The following is a 24,443-nucleotide window of genomic DNA, read 5'->3' on the forward strand; positions in this document are numbered from 1 at the left end:
GCTGCATTGGGAACTCCTTATATGGTTATGGCTGAGGTATAGTGACATGAGCGTGACAACGTGGTCTGCCTGCCGGCCAGCCGGTCCTCCCTTAAGCCAATTCTAATATAGAATATTTGTGTTAAGAGCTTGTGACTACATAATAACTACATTGGATTTTGTACATACAAACCCGACAGTGACGATACAGTATCTTCACCTTAGACATCACCATTTAAGCCTAATATGTGATGGTAAGGACTACAGATTCTCAAATGTGGGGTTTGAAATACTGTTGGTAATGTGCAGGGTGGGACGCGAACGTCTGCACCCACATGAAACGGTCATTTCCCATGACCCTGTTATTGGACTCTCTCTTCTCCTCCATTCATCCATCCATCTCGCCCATCCCTGCACACTTTCATTCCCTCAGCTTCCCCTCCCTGGCTATTTTTAGACATTTCCTTGTTCTTCCCCCTTGCACATAATAACAGTTCAACAAACTAAGGAGGTGGCCCCATGACAGGAGGAGAGTCGAGTCTAGGAGTTACTCTACTTCAGCTGCTCTAAATTTGAACCCTGCCTTGGTTGGTTGGGTGTCTATGCAAATGAGGAATATCCTCAACCACAATGAGACACAAAATAAAATATTACGCATTCATACGCAATGCATCTTCTTGTGAAACATGTTGACGCACTTTGATCATTTCCAAATCAAAATTTCATAACTTTCCAATGAACTCTGGCGACATTAAAGACTACAGAAGTTGAGAAAGCGCCGTGGAGAGACCACCCTCCACTTATTAGGACACTTCCAAGTGTGTCACACTTTGAAGAGTAACAACTCGGTTCCAAAATAGACAACCGTCGAAGCCTAGTAACCATGTAGGTCACTAGACAAATGTCAGCATAACAAAGTGAAGGGAAAGAAGGACCGCACTTCCCTCCGCCGTGACCAGATGTTGTAGCCTACGCTGTAGACCAATCAGGCTCCAAGTGGAGACATTGTCATATAGACACTAAGACAGGTAACACACAGCTAACATAGTTCAGCGACAACACAGTCCAAAGATCCATGCATTTTCTATTTGGTATTAGTGGCCTATAGATTGAATTATATAGTCAATGGAGACAGTGAATTCAGCTTAAAAACTTAAGACGATTAAGAGCCAACAATGTGGCTCCTATTTAAAGTAATGCAGGAGTACATTGCACGAGTACATTGCACCAACCCCCCAACCAACAACAATAATCTAATCGAATGTGTGGTTTAGAGAGTCATGTGTCTGAGGGCACTGAGACAATTCAAGAAGAGCTAATCCAAGAATAGTATGTTTCTGCATCCAGCTGATTGATGGGCTCCCATAGATGTGAATGGCAATCAGGAAGACAACAGCTGCTGTGCACAGCATGACAAAAAGGCTAAAATGTAATAAACAATAACAATGCAAAAAGTAACTAACAGATATCATCAGATATCCAGTCCATCCTTCGAGTGACTGTGGGTCTTCAATGGGTTCACTGGTCCTCCCATCTGGCTAACTCATCTGTTCCCATTCAGATCTGATCAAACCACATCTACCCGGCAACCTTATTAACCTCCAGTGACCTCCCAAACAGAGGAGAGATGTGGAAAAAAAGACCAAGAATGGAATGGGAAAAACACACCGCAAGAACACAAGCACAGACACACACACACACACACAGGATGGGGAGTGCACACTGGCCATCATGAGACGCGTAAACAGGAATTGAGAGACAAAGTGCTGTCTAATCTCTGCGTCCCAGATGCAAAACTCATACAAACTGGCAGACATGCACAGCCCACACACACACACACACACACACACACACACACACACACACACACACACACACGTTTAACAAGAGTAATGTAACCCAAGTAGCAAAATAAACTCCATTGAAATCAGTCGCATTAAATTAAATGTGGTATACACACACACCTGACGTATGTGTACCCTGCGCCCACACTCACACACAGTATGTAAATGTATTAGAGGGCAGCTGGACACATCTGTGTTCATTTCTGTAGTCTCTTGAGATAGTGTCAGTGTGATCAGATTCTTGGCTCTGATGCCGATCCTGATTCTGGAGAGTCCTAGACCAACCAATTATCAATGTGTTGACCGATAGTCAAAAGGTGCAAAGAACAGAGCAAAAACATTTATACAACACAAATCATTTTATTTAACCACTTATGCCCCATTCAAAAGTTTCCAATTATGCATTTATACAAATCAAAACTATTTTAAATGGATCAGACAGACAGTTGATTGAATGAAATGTTGCCCACATGGACTCTATTCTGGGCATGTTGTAAGAGGCTAACATTCAGTGAACATTTGCTGAAAATGGGAGATCTACACGCTCACAACACGTCAAGTGAGCATTTAGATCGGAGAATTCTTAAAGAGGGGGGAAAGGACGTAGTCAAGTATATATCTCAGGGGAACCCTGGTCAACAAAGTATATACAGTAGGGTTTAAGTGGTTAATACTGAAGAAGTTGGTGCTCACCAGCCTAGTAGCAAGCCTTCACTGCCATTTCACATGCACGCGTGTATACACACACACACACACACACACACACACACACACACACACGCACACACACACGCACGCACACACGCACGCACGCACGCACGCACACACACACGAGCGGAGCAGTGCCTCTTCCACGTCATTCCTGGATAAACAAACAGTACAAGTGGTGGAACTCCGGCTCTTGCACGCCTTTCTATCAGGACATGATGCAACTGTGTATGTGCATAGTAAGGGCGTGCGTGTATGTCTGCCTCTGAAGAGGGGATTCCAAAGGAGCCTATCTCGAAGCCTATCTGTATCAGAGTTTTTTTTTTCTTTCCATACCACGATACAGCCTGCCAGGACATACCGTATCAGTGTCTGGCTAAACGTGTTCCATTTACAATTACAGCGCCACCCCAACTGATTAGATTTACAGAGTCCATCAAGATAAAAGGTCCAAGTTGACCAATGACCATCCAGTTCTTGTAAACATAAATGTGAAGACGCCAGGGATGACATGCTGTCTGAGATTGTACAAGTAGTGATAGGAAGCGTATCAGTGATAGTAGTCTTGGAATCGTGATACACACCTCACAACACAGTAGTGATGCGCGGGTCAGGTTTTTTCATAACCCGCCCCGGCCCGCACGGGAGCCCAACCCGTCCCGCAAAAATGAATATAAATCAACGACCCAGCCCGTCCTGCAACCCGCCCAAAAAAATATACATTAAAAAAAGGCGGCTTTTCAACACACAAGCAAGTCCATTCAATTGTTTTAGATATACATTAAAAAAAGGCGGCTTTTCAACACACAAGCAAGTCCATTCAATTGTTTTAGAGAGAGAGAGAGAGAGAGAGAGAGAGAGAGAGAGAGAGAGAGAGAGAGAGAGAGAGAGAGAGAGAGAGAGAGAGAGAGAGAGAGAGAGAGAGAGAGAGAGAGAGAGAGAGAGAGAGAGAGAGAGAGAGAGAGAGAGAGAGAGAGAGAGAGAGAGAGAGAGAGAGAGAGAGAGAGAGAGAGAGAGAGAGAGAGAGAGAGAGAGAGAGAGAGAGAGAGAGAGAGAGAGAGAGAGAGAGAGAAAGAGAGAGAGAAACAGAGAGAGAGGAACAGAGAGAGAGAGGGGAACAGAGGGAGAGAGAGAGCGCACGCGAGAGAGAGAGGTGTGTTGTGGTGGGGTTTTTTTCTTCCGTGGGTTGACCCACTCCGCCCGCCCCACGATAATTGCATCATAATCTATAACCCGTCCGCCCACCCCGCGGTTCAACCCGCAGAACCTGTGGGCTATGGGTCGGCCCGCACATCCCTACAAGACAGGGTCCATTTGACATTAGATCTGATACAATAGTGGCCATCTCCACCGTTGCGATTGTTTCGGCTGTTCCAAAACATTTGTACACCAACTGCTTCCTGTACCGCCTGCCAGTGTACATTCCTAACATTAACCTCCCATGGTAAATCCGGGGTAATTTGTACGGTTTCTGTCAAAATGTCCTCATGTCGAGAAAAAGAAATCGAGAATGAAACAGTGCTTGGTGATTCCTTGAAAAAGTGCTTCTGGTAGACCACTAGGGTGAGTAGACAGAGGATGTCAGGATTGGCAATGCCAAAACTGGAACCACCCATGTTCTCAAGGGTGCCTTAAAACAAGCACTTGTACTACATCATCAGTAGCCGATCAGATAAGAACACACACAACCTTATCCTCATTCAATCACTATCTTTCAGCGCATCTTTCTGTCACATTTTTATTTACTTTATTTCCGTCTGATTTATCATGTGCCACGGCCTGCCATTCGTGCATACTGAAATCATGTTCTTCAGCTATGCATGTCAAATTACAGTGCATGTAGCCAAAATGTACTTTGTCATTACTGACATCAAACATCTTGCAAGCAATAACAATCCAAGGATTATGGCTCGCTATACGCCACGCGTGTCTTTTCAAGTGTTTTACAACTAAACTAGCCCTACTAGCACCCCCTAGAGACCATCCTTCTTATACCCTATCGACTGAAGTGGTTTGAATCGATCCACATAGCCATCCTTGGGAGTTTACTTTTTGGTCTGAAGATGGTGCTATAGGAAAGGCCACTCATATGGTTAGGATTCTTCCTCCAGGGAGTATGAAGGCACTCAGCAAGTTAGATGGCAATATGCCCAATCGCTTTTTAGATTTGGTGTGTGCAAATGGTCATTTGGCCTTAGGGTGGCGCTAGAGGAAAGGCCATGGGGTCACCAAAATCAGAAGTATACATTCTCCGGGAGCTTGAGGTTTCCCCAGCAAATTCCACGGGACCTCGGCCACGTCAGTATGACACGGACATAGCCATAAACAAGCAAACATGATACGCCCATATATAGGCAGGGCAGCGGCAACAGACTCTGACATAACCATAAACAAACCCGATACGCCCATATAGGCAAGACAACAGCACTATGACTCAGACATAACCATAAACAAACCCAATACGCCCATATATAGGCATATATGGAGATTGTCCAGAGCCACAGATCCGACCACTATGCCCATAAATGGTCAAATGCATATACTGCATGGGACTGACCGATTTAAAACTCGGTGCGCGCATCGGCAAGGACTTGAGGGAGTGCGATGCCCGCAGTCGAGTCATTCGGATGAGCGGCTGTCAAGAACTGCCAATCCGACCGATATGTCCATATATGGGCATGCCAAAATAGGCATACTGATGACATCAGGAATCTCCATATATGGGCATAAAAGGAAATGGACTGACAGATACAGAGATCTCCATATATGGGTATAAAAGGAACACAGACAAGCAGATACATAATCTCCAATCCATATATGGGCACAAAGGGGACACAGACGGGTACAATGGGAACTTTTACAAAGCCCCCGACACTGTGAATCAGACATATCGATCAGATCGGCGGTGCGGCGTAGGTGCGAACTCTAGGTATCCGAACCTCTAGTGTAATAAAAGTCAGACACTGATCCAGTGAACAAACAGAGGCCTTCTACTAAGTACTGTTCTTTCTGGATACTCTTGACATTCAGGACAGAATGAAAGAAATGAGGCTAGACTATTGGCAACAACAGTACTTCTCAGTCCAATAAGAACATTGGTGTACCAGAAGATTGTTTTCATGTGTCCGTATGCCATATGTAACCAGGCACACATCACTATATATAAACCACTACCATTATTGTCAATGGTCACTTATAGCTAAGGCATTTTTATATTTTATATTTGTAGTGTGTAGTTTGTGTTTAGCTGAGATAGCTATCTATCTGACTCACAAGTTAAACCTGTTTGAATTCTACAAAATAAAGAGAAAGCAATTGCAAAGTGTCAAGCCACATTGCCCAGTTAGAGAGCTGAGAGCAATAAAACAAAGAAAACGTTAACATATTTTAAGGACCAAACCTTGTAAAACCCTGTTCTATGTTGCTTATCTCGGCTTTACAGCTCACTTTAATTGTACGATAAGTCTGGAATCTTTTTTTTAACAACCACATTTAATCTCACAAAGCTCAATGCCATGCTACCCTTTTCCACTTCTAAGTACTGCAGTTCATAGCAGCATGAGACTTTAATTTCTTAAGCAAGGAATCCCCCCCACCCCCGCTCCGGTCCGGATTCCATCTTTCCCGGGGAAACTAAAGAAAACAGAAATAAAAGCATTGAGTAATGACCCTTAGCTTAGCAGATGGGTCACCGGCGCCGCACTACTGTTCAGTGAACACTCATCTTCCCATCGCAACTATTCTCTACCTGGTCAAAAATGGCTAATAAAAAAGCAGCGAAGCTGCAAAGGTAGAGAGTGTCAGTGTACTGTGTACCATCTGCCCAGCAACCCTGGTATGTGGCCTGGTATCTCTGTGCAGGCCAGCCCCTGCGAGCCTCACAGACTGCTGGACACTCTGACAGACCTCTGGCAAGCTATGGGCACATGGCCAGGGGGGGGGGGGGTGGGTAGCGTGTGTGTTAGTGTGTGCCTGTGTGTGTGTTGCAAAACCCATTATCCATTATCTATGATCTGGCTGACTTCTAAAAATCACTGCTTGGCTTTCGTCTTCTCTGTCCGACAAGTCCAACTTACAAAACAGAGGTCTATTGTGAAAAGATGTACTGTCCCGCATTATGGTCTCACGCTTTAGCAAGTCAATGGAGCTCACTTATCCATCTCACAGTGGTCCAAAAATAAGGAAGATGTCTGTCTGTCTGTCTGTGAGTGTGTGAGAGAGTGTGTGTGTGTGTGTGTGTGTGTGTGTGTGTGTGTGTGTGTGTGTGTGTGTGTGTGTGTGTGTGTGTGTGTGTGTGTGTGTGTGTGTGTGTGTGTGTGTGTGTGTGTGTGTGTGTGTGTGTGTGTGTGTGTGTGTGTGTGTGAAGAATGAAGCTATGCGGAAGGATAAAGACATGTTCATAAGTAGAGGAGGGAATGAAAGAAAGAAAAACTATCCCACGAGGATAGTAAAACAAGGAAATGTTGTTTAAGACAAAGTGAAATCACAGCCTAACCCACCACGTGTCCAAACCTCGCTGTATTTATTGTCCCTCTATCCCTGTATTTCTGGGTTTCTCTCTGTCTCTCCGTCCCTCTGTGCCCCCACCTCCCCCCTCCAGCTTCTCCCACTGGTCTATTTTTTCATCACTTGGAAAAGAGGAAATTAGGCTGAGGGCCTAATTCTTCACTGTCACACTTTTTCCCAAGCCGAGGCCACGAGACCCTTCCCTCCGACACCGTAATGAAATGAACGGATGCCTTTAGACAAAGATACACTTGTGGAAAGGGCTCTATATATAGCTCCCAGAGGAGATTGGTGGAGGACTGGAAAAGTTGAGGCGGGGGGGGGGTGGGGGGGGTCCTACAGAATGTATTGTTTGAGCCGTTTGCAGTGGAAACTTTGGCCCATCGGTACAGGGCTGAACTCATGGAGTGGGTAATGAAGTAAGTGATAACCCGCTCTAAGGCCAGCAAACTAGGGGTGATAAGGCAGGAAGAGGGACCTCACACATACCAAGTACAGTACATGGATGTGTCGCATTCGCACACGTGTACACACACAGGACAGTGCTCTACCTGGACACAAAAGCATACATACAACATGATACAACCATCTTGATGAGAGGAACACAGGAAAACACACACACACCCACACCCCCACCCCCACACCCACTCCCACACCCACAGGCTTAATGCAATTCACACATCAGCTCCACTCAGGACTGTCAGCAATGGAGACGAGGCCTCACAGTTTACGCTGTAATGCTATTTCCATTAACCACATCAAAGCCAATCACATAAGTCAATTCCCAGATGGTGAGACTGCATGACCTGTTTTTGGTTCCACATGGAGACTGAAAGAGACAAAGGGGCAGAGATGGAGATACAGACACAAAGGACACACAGACTAACAGAGAGAGAGAGAGAGAGAATCCCTGGTAAGTGTGATCGGGTTTGGGCGACATGTCATCATCTCACAGTATTGATGCAGCGTAATTAAAATTCTGCAATGTTATGAAACTCTTAACTGAGAGTACTGAGAGAGGAAAGCTCATCTTCTCCAGAGGCAGGGATGAGACAGTGGGAGGACTAATGAGGCACTGATTAAAACGGGCGCCAGGCTAGTGCACCACAGTAGCTATATCTGTGGAGTAACACAGCAGAATCTCAATTTCTCTCTCTCATGCTTCTGAGGTGGCAAAAAACTTTGTCTGAGCAACAATGGCTAACCAAGAAATAATCATCTTGATGTACACACATCTTTTTCAACACACCATTCTCTCTAAAGCAGAACAGATGAGGAGGCATGTGGCAGAAAACAGCAGCTATGAACTTATGTCTCTTGTGAAGGGATGCCAGTAGTGCGCAGACAGGCGTGTGCGTGTGCGTGTGTGTGTGTGTGTGTGTGTGTGTGTGTGTGTGTGTGTGTGTGTGTGTGTGTGTGAGAGATACGCAGTCAGCATCTTGCCTTAAATGGGAACCTGTGCGTGTCCAACACGAATGCTGCTGCTGACTGAGTAGAGTTTTCCGTCCTGCATTTGCTAGCTGGTGAAGGAAGCCAGACCAGGTAGTACGAACATATGAACGTATGCCTCAAGCCAATGTAACTTTCAGAGCAAAGTTATTATAGTTTAGAATTTTGTATTATTATTTCAGTTTAGTTTTAAGTAGTTTTTAAAGTGGATTTGCAAGTTCAGATTTTTTTTTTTTTTTTAAAGGCTCAGTTTTTGGTTTAGCTATTTTTGGGGGCGAGATTCCAAAAGCTCTGAAAAACATGTAATAAAAAACAAACATATTCACGTATTCAACAATAGTATTCACACTTAGCCACTTTCAACCTGGTGTACTATTCTTGGGCATGTGATTATAAGGGAAGATTGTCACAACTTGTGACGGTGCTGGAAACGCAGGCAAAAACAGGCACGGACCTGCATATATTCTAGACACGCATGTGTGGATTGCGTGCACAAGCATCATTTTGTCATCGTCTCAAAACCAAAATCATACCTTATGTTTGGAAAGGGCAGAGGAGGACTACATGCAGTAATACCATCCAGGTGCTCTGCCCAACAGCATGACTTCAGAACAGGAAGGAGAGAGGGAGACAAGAGGAAAACCATGGTCATCCTGCTTAATTACTCGGCCAGAACGGATAATTATTCTTTTGTTTTTTTCTCAGGCTAGGTACACATTGTAAAAGAAAGGGGGATAGAAAATAATAATAGCCTTAACTGGGAAATATTCATACACCGACTGTAGATGGAGCAGAGACAATAAGCACCCTCCATCAAAGGCTTAGGGTTAAATAAACACCCGTCCTGCTGGGAATGTGTCTCTTTGAGCGTGTATGGGAAACGGATGAAGAGAACGGGCAAGTGGAGAGTTCTCTGTGGGAGAGAGAAAGAGAGACAGAGAGAGATGGAGGAGGGGAAAGAGGGGGAGAAGGAGAGACGTTCACGTAACAGAGAAAGGAGTGTGAAACAAACACACAAAAATAACGGTGCTCTCTTTTTATGAGTATAGTAGTAGGTGTAAATTAGGCCAGGCCCTTGACAGAAGAAAAGATTAAAGAGAGGCTAGAACAAAGCTAATGCATCACTTCAGTTCAGAGCGCTCCGCCTCGTTCCCTGTGCTGATCAGCTGAAAGGCCTAGAGAGAGATCAACCAATTCCCTCTCCATCCCTCTCATCAGCCAGGGGTCAATTCAATCTCAGCTCAACCAATTCAAACTGGAAAGTTACAAGCTTTGCATTGACATAGGCCTACTACTGACATTAGGGGCTTAAGAGTTAAGTTTCAAAAAACTAAAGATCTATTGCCATTTTCGCTATTCTTGCACAATGCGGTTGTGCGACAAAGTATATGATATAATAACGTGTAAATAATGTGGTGAATCGATTTGTTGATATATTTAAAAATATATATGTTTAACAAACAAGGACGCTTCAATTATTAAATTAATCAAAACGGCATTGATTGAATAATTGTCAAGAAAATAAGGGAGAGTTACAGCCCTAACTGACATGCACACAACAAAAGCTATAACAAAGCTATTTACTCATCTGTGTATTTCAACCACATTACCCCTGGCATTCCTATTTTGGCGATGTGATCATGAGTGAAACATTTTAAAAGAATGTTTAACAGCAAAAGCTTGCAGATTTACAAACTCACAACGCATTGGACCGTTGTGAGCTTGTAGATAGTTAATGTGTTGTTGTACGATGAAATATGATTGCACACATTTTTATCAATCCTTTTTTAGAGCTTACAATTAATTAACTGGGTTTTAAATTAACACAGTATGCAGGAAGGGCCTATCTGGTACCAGGCAGCACCACATACAAGTGCTGGAGGAGGAGACTTAGCTTTTTTTTTAGAGTTACTTGAGCTTTTCTGGATATAAACACAGTATGAATTGGGGGGGGGTGTACGCGTACTAGTGTGCACCTCTCTCTAGAGCTGCTGACAGAAAGAGAAGCAAGGAAGAAATACTGTGTTTGTTTGCATCAGAGAGACCGAGTGTGTGTGTGTGTGTGTGTGTGTGTGTCTGTGCATGTGTGTGCGTGCGCGCCAGTTTTGTGGATGATGGCTTGCAGGCAAAAACACAATAGACACACAGTTACTGGCAGTAAGCTAGCTCTTCAGAACACACTTCGGGTTTACAAGATAAATGTGTGCCAAATTCCTTTTATAAACACAAATGACGCAAACGAACAGTGCATAAACTCCATGCTGAATTCCACTTATAAATACCGACACGCTGATCACGCTGTTGAGAACAGGCACGCACACAAATACACACACACACACACACACACACACCTCTCCAACTCAATACTATCAGATGCACCACACATACAACACTCTCTAGCCTCTCTGCAAAGTCAAACATACACTATCCAAAAGCCCCTCTTTCTCAAGGACAGCGCACATACACGTACAGAGTATCGACTCCACTGCTCCTGGAGGAAAGACACCACACACACAATACAGCACACCCACAACACACCCCACACAGACAGCCTCGACCCAGCGAGCATGAAGGAGGAAGTGAGGCTTTCTTTTTTTAAATGGTTAATAATGGGCCCTGTGTGTTTACATTCCTACGATTACTTAGGCCAGTGTGGGCTTGCGCGTAACGTCATTATGAGAGCAGCAGGGAAGCAGGAGAAGCCCTGATTCTCATCATGCTTGAATGTATGCGTGTTACGCAAGGGGACACCGTCCATGGAGACAGACTTCACAGGGGTGCAACACCCTTACCAAAACAATCCCTCAGAACGCCAAAGGAAGCAGGGTTCTATTCCGACGCCACAATGTAAAGTCTGAGCGTATAGACTGGCACAAAGCAGAAAGACAGCTTTGTTACAGCTCCCTTTGCTGGTTTACCTAAATGAAGAGCAACTGCGAGACACCTGAGGCATGGACCTGCAAGTCAAGGCGTAGCAGAAACACACGTATGCTCTGTGTCTTATGCAAAATGAAGACGAGCTAACTTGGGCTGCACGCACGCACGCACACACACACACTTTACATTACAGACAGAGACACACAACTATTTGGCATTCACACAGCTCATGTCCTAATACAAACAATGTATCCCTGACAGGCAGGCTTGTCTGGACGTGAGATTGTGGCTTGGAAAACACGCAGTGCGTCCTTTAGGCCACAGACACAAACAGGGACGTCCTCAAGGGAAATCCTCTCTGCTCGTCAACGGAGCTACAGTAAAAAGACCTGAGGCGCATCAGGCAACTGGACAGCACCGGTTATCATCACTATACTTCAACAGCACCATGAGAGTATGTGTACAGCAGGATCAGTAGTACGTATGTCAAATCCTGAGTGTTAATTTAACTCAAAGTGTACAAATGGAACCAAATGAACCTGTAATGGTCCATTTGGTTACATTTGTAGCACACTCTGACTCCGAGTACAAATCGATAAAGTCCCTGTAAAATGCACTAATAAAAAGGAATTCCTTTAGCGCGCCTTCTGTTTTAATGGAAACGCTAAAAGCGACCGTTAGTTCGCATGCTGTAAAAGAATGTTGCAAAGAGAAGTGGATGTGACAAACTAAAATGTTAAAGACATCCGGGTGAGCACCCCCACCCAGCAAACTGTGGTGACACATTGAGCGCGAACAGAAAACAATAGTTTGCGTTCCAACGCTGACCGATTTTCCGTCGCCTCTGTTCCATTGTGCTGCACGAAGGATCATAGGGATCGAGGCGCCCACTCTCGTCTCTTCAGGGAGTCTCATGAATGAGTCCTTGGCCCCAGCAAGTAAGAGAGAGAGAGAATGTGTGTGTGTGTGTGTGTGTGTGTGTGTGTGTGTGTGTGTGTGTGTGTGTGTGTGTGTGTGTGTGTGTGTGTGTGTGTGTGTGTGTGTGTGTGTGTGTGTGTGTGTGTGTGTGTGTGTGTGTGTGTGTGTGTGTCTGGCTTTCCCATCCAGGATAATTATGGCTCTTGGAGTGGACCCAAGCTTCCCCTCTGCTCCGCTCAGACACTCCCACCCTTATCCAAGTTCCTTATCAGGGTCCGGAGGGGCCGAAGATTCATTGTCTCTTTCTGCTCTCACACACACTATATCAACCCCTCCTGAGCAGGGGTCAATGAACTGTGGAAAAAGTTGTCTGTGTTGGGACCACATTGAAGTCCCTGTAAACCATTTATCGCTGGAGGGGAGCGATAGTGTGCGTGTGTGTGTGTCCGTCGCTCGGTCCGTCCATAGATACCTATAGTGCCTGTGAATGTGTCTCAACCCCCCCTGTAGAGCCATACATTGAATGGTTGTGCGTGCACCACGCCCCTTGGGACAGCCCACTATAAACTCACTGTCTAGTGCGGTGACTGTCTGCTTGTTTGGACTGGAAAGATCAACAGATCTGGCCAGCTGGAGGGGCTCAGCTGATTCTCCAGCATCATGAATACAATTGTCCCAGGCCAGTACCTCCGTCAGGCTATGCTTAGCTGGGCAAGGCCTATACTGGGCTGGCTCTGTGCTCTGTTGGGGCATGGTGAGGGGTTGCCATACAGACGAGGACAAGAGAAAGAATAAGGCTGGGGATTAGGGGTGCACTCGATTATAAAAGAAAATGTTTGATTTACGATAATTTAAAGGTAGGGTAAGTGATTTTCTTTGGTTAAAATAAGTGTTAAATAGCTCTATATTCTGATAGTACTCATTGCTATAGAGTGTTTGTTCAGTAAAAGTTGTCTCCTTGTCTCTCCAGCTCTTTATAAAACAGAAAATGCATTTTCGTTTCAGTTTCAGTTTCATTTCCAATTTTATCCAATCAGGATAGAGAACTCAATCAGGATATAGATTAAACAAGTGAAATCGGAAGTGATGACACAAAATTGGAACTGGAACACTAGAAAAATGAAGCTTAAAAATGGGTACTTTCTCCTGATTGGCTGAGATTTTGACACCTACCGGAAAATGTATTTTCTGTTTATTAAAGAGCTGGAGAGGCGGGGAGACTCCTGTGACTGAACAAACACTCTATAGCAATGATTACTATCAGAATATAGTGCTTTAACCTTTTAACAAAATACTTTTTGTTTTAACCCAAAAATATCACTTACCCTACCTTTAATAGAATAATCAATTAACTAGACCATACCCGGTCGGCGCAGCGCATCCGTGGGGGGATATGCGCACATGATCTGGCAACCCGGGAGGCAGTTCGTCCCATAGCTGGGCAGCCCCGTAACCATGGCGACAGTGTTTGACACAAAAACGCTAATAAGAAGCTAAGATTTGATGAAATTGAAAAACGGGCTTCACAGTTGCGTTCAGATGGTAATGGTCAATGGCTGTGTGCAAAATCAGAGCAATTGGTCCAGCCAGTGAGGAGAACCGGGTATCTTCACTCACGTACTCACCACCACTACAGAGGTTACTAGAATTATAGTATGATGATGATAGTCTATCACTATTTTGGTCATGACATTATGGCTAAAAAGACAGGCAATCTACAAGCTCACTACGCATTGTGGCCCGCTGTGAGCTTGTAGATTGCCTATCTTCACTCATTTTGCGATGAAGTATAAAATAATGTGGTTATGTGGTAAATCATTTTGTCGCTAGGTTTTTTCCCCCCAGTAGATAACATAAAAATGTGCTTCTCAATATTCGATTAATCATCAAAGTAATCGGTAGATTAATCGCTAAGAAGATAATCGATAGTTGTAGCCTTACTGGGGATGCTTGGTTTGGGAGACACAGGAGTGCGTCAATGAAGGATGAAAATAGATTTGCTCCTCTAGAACTTTAAACTTCCTTATTTGGTGAGGGCAAATCAAGCTCTGAGGAGTATATTCTACCATTCGGGTTCATTTGGTGAGGTGAGACCCCCTCCCCAGTAAACTAACTCCAGTACACACCAAAAGGAGCACTTCCCAATTAGCCTTAGAGGAGCCAGACAGCCTCAGGCTGTTTTAAGGGGGTAAACGGAAAGCTCGCCCCAAAACACACTCGCCCCCATTTTCTTCATGGACTGCTCGCCCCCAGCAGTTTTTATATTCTTGTATTCACTTTACTGGGGTTAAGGTTAGGAATAAGGTTAGGTTTAGCCATAGTTTTACTGAAGTTAAGGTTAGATATAAGGTTAGGTTTAGGTATCGTTTTACTGAGGTTAAGTGTAGGACTAAGGTTAGATTTAGGCATAGTTTTACTGAGGTTACGATTAGAATACCTGGTGGCGACTGTTCCAACGTCACCGGATTTGACCCGGAGCGAGCGTGTTTTGAGGCGAGCGTTCTTGTATTCTTTAACAGTACTCTGGAGTAAAGGCATGTCAATTGTTATTCCATTAGCAGTGTATAAACAAAATCTGAATATGCAGTTTAATTTGCATAATAATATATGCATTTCCTTACGAGGAGGTCTACAAGTTCAGAGAGTGTGAGAGTCAAAGAAAATGAAACGCACAAAACATGGGTCGGTTTGGGAGCCATTTCACCATTCCACAAAAAAGGATGATGACAAAGTTGCGAAACTGTGGTCAAATACAAGCACCCACGTGTCCAAGTGATCCCGTCCGTACAGGTGTGGATACAAAGAACATGATGCAACTGCTCCTTTGACGTAACCATCTTACTTCTGAGGAAAAGGAACAAGTACAGGAAGTCCACCCCTGGAAATGAATCTATTAGCATGGAAGAATAAATAAAAGTGTTTTTTTTTTTTTATAACCATTGATTAACCGGCTAAGCGATTGCAAGAGTATCCGTTAGTTACTACTCTTGAGTTGTTTGGTTGAAATGAAGCTCCTTGGAGTGTGTTTGTTTGTACATTGTTGTATGTTACTTTTTTTCTGACAATTGCCCCTAGTGAGATTAATAAAGTTTGAAGAAACCTATAGAGGTGTGTGTGTGTGTGTGTGTGTGTGTGTGTGTGTGTGTGTGTGTGTGTGTGTGTGTGTGTGTGTGTGTGTGTGTGTGTGTGTGTGTGTGTGTGTGTGTGTGGTTTTAACTAAAGATACACATATGGATCTGTTGTCGTTTCAACAAATGTCTTCATATTGGGTGCATCAATACATATATCCATACATCATACATCAACCTTTGCACTGCGTTGGTCAACAGTCAATACTCGAAAACACAAAACTGCCCAGGAAATCATTCTACACCTATCATTAGTGAATTGGACAGCCTCAATATTTAATAGTTTATATTGTAACAATAACAAATTGCATTTCTTCAGAACCATTCAAACAAATGAATGCCCGATTTAGTTGCACTGCAAAATAAACAGACAAGGCAGTGTCATGTGTTAGGCTACTAGAACTACGATAGCAATTGTATGTATGGCTTACAACAAGCACATGGATTGAGATGTAATGGGTGCATTCAAGAGAAAGCAGCAGACCAAGTAACCAACTAAAACATTTGGGGGACATGGTATCTGTTGTTTGACGTCTGAATACGAGGGAAAGGCTAATATGTCTATTTGAGTGAATCACTGAATCATGTATTTTGTCATCTGTATGACCAAGTATGAGGTTGATGCATGAAGCAGGGGAATATCTCACAATACTGATAAATAGCAACAAGAAAACACACCCCTCCTCTCGTCCTAGATGTTCACCTCCTGCAAAGCCAGTCAATGAATCAGAGCTGGTGTTAGGTAAGTTATGAATAATTTAAAAGTTAAAGCCCTCCTCAAGCTAATTTTACTTCCTTTCATCCACCTATAAAGAGTAAAGACTTCAAACTAGGTGTGCGCTACATATCGCAGGCCTACCATTCCTTTCAGCTGTAGCTTAGAAATGTTTTAACTTTGCAACTCCTGATGTTAAATGTGATCTACATTAGATTTACTAGCAGGATTCATTTTCTCAGATATAGGTCTACAGGATTCTGGTTAATACAATACAATTCTAATGCCACATAGGGGGAAAATACAGTAAACATTTTGTAAGATCTGTCCTCGTTATTCTTAAATGTTTCTAGCCAATGTGACAACAAGTTATTAGTAGTGGCCCATTTCAACAGATCTACCCCATTCCCTTTAAGCATAACATTGTCATGGTATGCCTGAGGCAACAAAACTTACAAAGACATTATTGTGGGAAACTCCTGATTGGCGAGTCATAAGTAAGAATGTGGCAATATATTGTGGCAACAATCTGGCTTCTTTTATAGAGGCCTACTGGTATTGAATTAATCTCTTCTCAACATCTTTGCCCCCTTCGAAAGTCTTATGTCTCTATGTTATGAGAGGCAGGAGGACGGCAGAGCACAGAGGACACCAAAATAGTATCAACTGATCCTTCTTTCATAAACGTTTCCATTTCTGCAGCAACAGACGTGCTGGAACTGGAACTGGAATGGGTACGTTTGGCAAAGAAAGGGAGAGAGAGAGCTGTCAGGTGAAGTCTACTTTCAAAAGACTCATGAGGTGCTCCTCTCGTGAGGACCGCTTTGATAAGAGAAAAGGCTGAGGCGGCAAACAGAGAGCTAGAGAGCTCCCCTCAACACAACCCCTCAGTCTCACCTCTGTAATCACACACTTCAGCTTCAACAAATCCAAATTTGATTAGAGCCTGTGTCTGACACCATAAAGCAATAACGCATGGCACTGCCATCGTCTGCACTAAAAATAGACACAACTGGCCACTCAATTACTACATTATTCACTTTAAATTGCCACGGCCTGTCATCAGCCTGCCATGTGACTGTGGCCTTAATAATAGTGTCCAGTGTCTATTTAGTTTGCAATAACATGCTTACTTGTTGACTTGCAAAGTACAATCCCCACTGTGTGTCACGCTCAGCCACCACACTTGAGAAGGACAACGGCTGGCCCAAGCTTGGTAAGCATCGTAAAAAGGGAAGCCTTCGCAAATGCACACATGCTGCGCTATAATAAAGCCATTCAGGACAGGATACAGAGAGTAGTGTCTGCACAGGGACCGGGCTTGAAGACGTGTTCAAGGGGTTATTTTTTTCCTCCTGCTTCGTTCTATCTTTAGTAGTGTAAATATGCCGGCTCGCTGGGGTCTGGATCCATTTGTAATGAGACATTCTGTGATGGTCTGGGCTAATGAGCTGCCAGGGGATGAGAACGAGAGAGTGAGACGGAGAGAGACGGAGAGACAGATGCAGAGAGAGACTATAAGCCTCATGAGATATAGGGAAAGACGGAGAGACAGAAGAGGTGACATGCAGAAAGACATAATGGACAGTGAGACCGAAAGGGGTGAATGGATGGCAGGTTGCCTTCCTTTAGTGTTAGGTAGCATAACAGAGAGGCGGTAGCAAAACAGAGAGGGGTCTATGCATAGTATTCCATTACATCACTACATGGCCATGTTGACTGGCCAACAAGAGGTGTTTTGTAATCAAAACGACATGCACTTGTAATCAAATGAAAGGCCCCAGCCAACGACCAGTGTTTACTGCAACGTGCTACACTGGAGGAGAACGTAAATAACCTTGTAGTATGAAGACAGACATCTCTACACTGAGGCACTCTCAAAGGGAGCTCAACCCTCACAGCCCTGCAGAAGCTCACACAATACTGGGGAAAGTCACATGCCAAATACCACTACCATCTAAAACATAATCAGTTACCCACTTCTACTAGCATCCCCACTTTGGACATGTCATTACAGGCAACATTTTCTAAAAATATCCCAAAATCTCAAAAGAAAAAAGAAATGTAATATTCAAAATCCCTCTATAAATTACGCAAATCTTTGCGTGCGTTCGTGCGCGAGTGTATAATCCTTCACATATCTTGAGAACCGGCCGACTGATCGACTTCAAACTCGGCGCTTAATAGGTGTGGTGTCATCAACATAATAGCCTAAGAAACTCCATAATGAGAACTACATACTATAGGTCAAATTTCCATGTGGCCATACGTTGGCTGTAAATAGATGATATGCCCTCTGCCCTTTGTCTACATCTACGGTTCAACAAACTTAACAATGCAACACTTGTCTGCTGTCTGCGTACAAATATTGTAGCTTTTTATTATTCCTGAGGTTATGACAACTGCACCACTAACAGGAAAAAAGGCTAAAAGTGGAGGGGTTACTTACATTAGCCAGGTGTAACTCTAAACAAATGTGTGTGTGTGTGTGTGTGTGTGTGTGTGTGTTCCCAAGTGCAAATAGCGGTTAAAATGTGACCTTTCCATTTGGATGACTGCAGGAAAAGAAAATGTTTGCCGTCAATATTAAATTCAAAAGTGCCTGCCTGGTGGCTCAGCCCTTGCAGAAGACCATACTGTAGTGTATGCTCCTTGTGAGTGTGAGGACCCACGTTCGAATCCGACTCCCGCTGTCTCTCTACACTGACCCATCTGAAATAAAGCATAAAACGCTTCTCTCATTACATTTTAAAGTACTTCCAGTTTCAGGATGAATGTTGTCTGACTTAGCCTTAAGATCATTTAAGTTATAAATGTTCGACTTTATATTGAAGGGGGCGCTCCGAAGAACTTTTGGTGACGCCACAATGTCAAATAGCAGTAAAACAGCTGTTTCAACAACTCCATATGACCGACCGTATTGGTTGAAACAACATGGTTGATAACTGGGACTTGCCAAAACAGGAAGGGGAAAACCCATGAGTCTTAAGTGTGACTCCGGTTAACTAGCCAACTCCGATATCTGACCACAGGCAAGCATCTCACAATCATGTGTGTGTAAGAATATGATTGTAATAGTGTATGAGTGTATTGTTTCTGAGTAGCGATATACCAATATGTACTGATGTGATGCTACTTGAAGGCCATCTGAATAAAAGCATCCACTGTCACAGATTACCTTATCTTGATCAGGTGTCAAGGGACAGACCCAAGTAATGACGAACCACGTACAATAGCACGTACAATAGCATGGTCATCTTGTGAGAATCAACAACGACTTAAGCTCTATTTAACTTTGTCTTCCGCGTTTCCTGTTCAATTCACATACACCAATGCAAACCCTTCCCAGCCTTCAGGATGGTCTAGGCAGGTCCTCAAACTCACTGTCCAAATGTATACCTCTCTCCCACCTTCAACCAATAGGTCAAATCAAAGTAAAGGTTGTCATTAAAGGTCCTCCTATCCATAAATATGTGCCTATAATGTTGAAATAACTACTTCTAGCTTTGTTCACATTCACAATAGTGATAATGAGACAAGCTAAATATAGCAAATTCCCCCTCCGAAACGCATTCTTTGAGATCTTTGTGGAATGTTGTATCTAATATGCATTTGACGTATACTTTCAGGTCACAAAGACATTTGTGATATGATGAGCAAGAGTCCTAAAAAGCTACTGTGGCTGATTTATACAGTCATAGCTGGCCCAAGTCAAACTAATAGGCTCTATTCACAGCAGCCATATTATGAAGACATTCACAGGTGTTACCAATGATACTAATGAAGGCTCTGTTCCATTCTGGTCAAACAGAGTCAGGGTGCTGATATTGTGCATGTTGGCCCACTGGAAACACCAGTGGGTCTACAGTTGGGGTCCAGGGACCCTCATGGGCTTCCAAATGGCCCCTTACAGGTGTGTAACTCTGAGAGTGTACAAATGGAACCATTCCATACACTCTCAGAGTTATGGGGGTCGTGGAAACCACTGTGCTACACTAAATGGAACAGAGCCTTCATTAGTATCATTGGTAACACCTGTGAATGTCTTCATAATATGGCTGCTGTGAATAAAGCCTATTGGACTCAGAGCTAAGTGACTAGTACACACCTGTTGTGCATCTATGCACAAAGGATACATTTGTCATCCCCAGTTCCCCACACAGATTCAGGGAGAGGGACAGCATGGCATGAAAGGCTGGGTATCTGCCTTTAATCAGTTCTGTATTGTTTTCCTTGTGGCTATCTACCACGATAATATCACATCAAAGGTATTGATGTAATATCATCTGAAATGTAATATTGATATTCCATAATATTGTCCAAAGTTCTGGACATTACATTTCAAGCAGTCAGTGTATGGTCACACGGAAATAATAAATATAGCTTTTGACCTGAAACCTTGGCTGTCGTGTGCCCTGCAATTGATCCCGTTACAGCAACTTTTTCAGTTACATGTCAAACATGGCAAGCATGCCCATTTTTAAGTGGAAAACTGGAGATTGCATCAAATTTGGACATTTTTCCATGCATGTCAAAAAGTCTGGTGGACAAATAATCCACAAGACACCCAAAGCTCAGCGGCCGGGCCGTGACAAGCTCAGCTATTTATAGGCTTACTCCAGTGAGGGAAAATGCTTTACTCTCATGTTTGGGACCAGCAGTTCACACGGGTATGGGGAGCGAGGGAGAGGCTTACTTTGTGCCTATTGACACAACACTGAAAGTGACACACTATGTTTGAACTTGGAGAGTCTAATCACAATGGTCACACTTACCACCATCATTTACTGCCATTATAATGGTAAGATGATGCTACTTAGGGAGGAGACAGCAGCACACAAGCCTAGGTATAAATACTACATTTCATTCCATGTACATTTATTAACAAATCTGAGGCCACAGTAAGTAAGACACACCTCAGCAAGCTTGATAAGCTTTATAGTGAACACTAGAACATGGTTTCACTTTCTACAGATTAGCCAGTGTGTGTTTTCACTAAGGGTGTCAGGGTCATTAAATAAAGCTAATTATCCTGATGACAATCAAGCGGCTGATATTTCTATGTTTGTTTATGGCTCTTCTATTATATTAATTCACGTTATAGTCAAATAACCTATATCAGGCAGGGCAATGTTGTAGGGACATCCTAATTCCTAATGTGCTTTAAAAAATATTCAACTGACACATCAAGAAACAGCCCCTGTACTACAGGGGCTGTTTCTTGATGTGTCAGTTGAATATTTTTAGGAATTAGGATGTTCCTGGCCTGTACACATGGTGCAACAAACTTTGATAAGTCGTAAGGAGCTGCACTGACTGAGTTAGATGTAGCCTACTACAGTATTCCCTAGGTGGGACTCACACTGAACGGTAAGAAACAGTTACCATAATGTGGGCCATTGCAACAACACTACAGCAGAAGAAGGCAAGACGATGATGATCGATTTGCGCAATCAATACTTGCGTATTCAAATGCTCTTTACACAACACAGCGTACGTGGAATGCAAATGTTGCATGTATAATTATGGTTATTATTATGATTTGAGAGGCCATCGCTATGGGTTTTTTATGTGCACCTATGCTGCTATGTGTAAGAGTAGTGGGGGCTTAGCCTACAGGCTGGCTACTGCATGCTACAGTAAACACACGAGTCGTGATCAACCATGGACAGCAGAACGTGGAAAACGGTAACAATGTAACCGCAACAAACCACTCGGCAACGTTTTATAACGGCTCATCAACACTCACATCTTCAAAGAGAGATCCAACGTTGGCTGTCACCAGCAGTATCCCCGTGCCTTGTGCCGCTGTCAGCTTCCCAGCCATAATGCTCTCTCGGTCTTCTGCAGGTCGGGGAGGACTTTGAATGTTGTAAAAAAGAACTCAAAACAAACAAAAGTCGGCAAACGCTGTGCAGAAGAAGCGGGTTAAATAATAAACGCGGAGACCGTGTGACTGCAGCCGACTCGGCTCCTCTCGCATATTAGCAGCGCTATGTGCTGGTGCTGGTGCATCTACTTGGCTTCTTTTTTTTTTGCAGAAAAGGAAAAAGAAGAAGGGTCCGCCGCAGAAGAAGGTGATGTTATTATAATTGTTGGACTACTTTTTCACGTCCAGGGCCATCGTAAAAGTTTCCGCTTTTAAATCCACGGCGACTGCTGGGTTCTGGCTCATGTCAGCGACGAGTGTTCGCCTGCAGTGCAAAAGTCTCCCTCCCTGAGAGCAGCCACGCCGAGAGCAGCCAGGACCATTTGCCTTGGACTTGCTTGTTTGGAGAGGATAAGGCTTCACTGTCGGGTCTCCGACGTCATCGTGCCAATGGAAAATCAAGCCGTCGTAGGGGGCGGGGCTAAATGCGAAAATAGCCGATCTGCAAGCTCACAGCGCGCGGCATCCGCCGCGCACTGTGAGCTTGCAGATTGGCTATTTTCGTATCGAGAATTAAAGGGCCAACGCACCATAAACCCTAGCCCTGAAACATATCATGACAGTCATGGATGAACTTCAACCTGTTTTTTGCACTTTCTCCATATTTGGCCCGTACATCTACATGAACGTTCAAATTCAAATATAAAGTGCTTACCCCATGGCCACAGATGCTACAATTCTGTACGGGCCCTCAGAAGTACCCGTATGTTCCGTTTTGTTCAATAAAAAGCACTTTAATCCGATCGGTGGTCATTTTCTCATAGTTATAATGTATCAGAGTGCAATACACCTCCCAACCGATTGGGTCGCGTAGTTGAAAGCATGGCGAAAACACGGAGAAATGGCCATCGATCGGATTAAAATTCTTTTTATTGAGCAATACGGAACATACGGGTACTTTTAAGGGCCCGTACAGTATTGTAACATTCATGGCAATGGGGTAAACACTTTATATTTTAAATCTGAACGTTTGTGTATATGTACGGGTCGTAAATAGAGAAAGTGCAAAAAACAGGTTGAAGTTCATCATGTTTCAGGGCTCTGATTGATTGATTGATTGATTGATGTACTTTATTTAGTAAGACATGAGAACAGTACATGGCAGTACATAACAGTACATGGAAGTACAAATTCGCAATACAAGGTCTACTAAACTGGATAGCTCAGTTAAGCACGTAGCTTGTTTAATCTCTTTTTGATTCTTTTTGATTTTTGTTTGATCTCTTTTTAATTGACTGCAGCTGGCTACTGTAAATCGTACCACCTGGATCTCCTATAACTTGCAAGGTTTAAATATCTTTTAATCAATTAGCCAAGACATATAGGCTATTTAATCTATTTAATGCATAGTAATTCATACCCCAAACCTAAGGCTGCGTCTGTTTTTTAACAAAACATTTTTATCAAAACTTGGAAACCGATTTGGAGCCAAAATAAGTGGCGTTTATCTCTTACCATGGTGGTGGGGCCCACAAATGAGTATAAGGAATTTTCAAGTCATCCACAGGAATGTTAGTGGTGTTTTCAGCTGTTAGTTCAATACAAACATTTGACTGGGAAAAAAAAAAGAAAACTCAACAGGATCATCTACAGGTCATGTTAGTATCTATGTCCTGCCATGGACGCATTCCCAGCAGTTTGGTTTTGATGACTCTGGGATCATCAGTACAGTAAGCAACCCAGTCACACAAAGTACTGGGATCATCAGTACAGTAAGTAACCCAGTCACACAAAGTAAGGTCTAAAGGTCATGGCAGCTATGACACCACCAATGAGACAGCCAGGTCTCATGATATCAGGATGATGACACTGGACTCATTTTCCCATGAGGATGGATCAGGTAATCAATATTTTGTATCAGAATTCAAGTCACTTGACAGTTATCTTAGATTAGCTCCAATCCAAATTTGTTTAGAAAAATCCTGTGTTATCTATTTGTAAATTAACACCAAATATTTTACTGTGATGTCACTGTCACAGAGACATGTAAACAAACTTGTGTAGTAATGCAGTACATAGAACACATGGCACAGGACACAACCAGAACAAAACATAATGAACAGTAAATGTGAACAGAATACAGAAGTACCTGTGTTGCGACCCCTATATTGCAATCTAGGGTGAGACAGGGGATAGCAATCTACAGATTTATCTTATTGCCACCTACATCAGGTTTATAAAAACGAAACAAAGAAGCAAAAAGGAAGCACAAAACATCAGGGTGGCCAATGCCAAAACAACCCTGCTTCCCTACCTAAATGGTTCTTATATGAATTCCCTAAGTATATTATTTCTCTTGCCTCTCTTGCACGTCTTGACTAATTTGATGTTGTTTCTGTTTTTATGTGATCGTTAATGTTTTATGTTGTGTACGTTGCAACTTTGTCCTG

At 43.4% G+C, this 24,443-nt stretch overlaps 1 protein-coding gene across 1 annotated transcript in view; it reads right to left on the minus strand.

Annotated features, from left to right (window-relative positions):
* The window catches only part of inpp5a (inositol polyphosphate-5-phosphatase A), a 176,284-nt gene extending 153,903 nt beyond the window's left edge, over positions 1 to 22,381 (minus strand). Inside the window, exon 1 of the mRNA XM_084075355.1 lies at positions 21,874 to 22,381. Within this exon, the coding sequence (XP_083931481.1) occupies positions 21,874 to 21,951 (78 nt within the window). The 5' untranslated portion in view covers positions 21,952 to 22,381. The remainder of the gene's footprint in view (positions 1 to 21,873) is intronic.
* Between the last annotated feature and the right edge of the window lie 2,062 nt (positions 22,382 to 24,443).

Source organism: Gymnoscopelus microlampas (genome assembly GCF_963454915.1).
Source record: "Gymnoscopelus microlampas genome assembly, chromosome: 13".
NCBI lineage: Eukaryota > Metazoa > Chordata > Actinopteri > Myctophiformes > Myctophidae > Gymnoscopelus > Gymnoscopelus microlampas.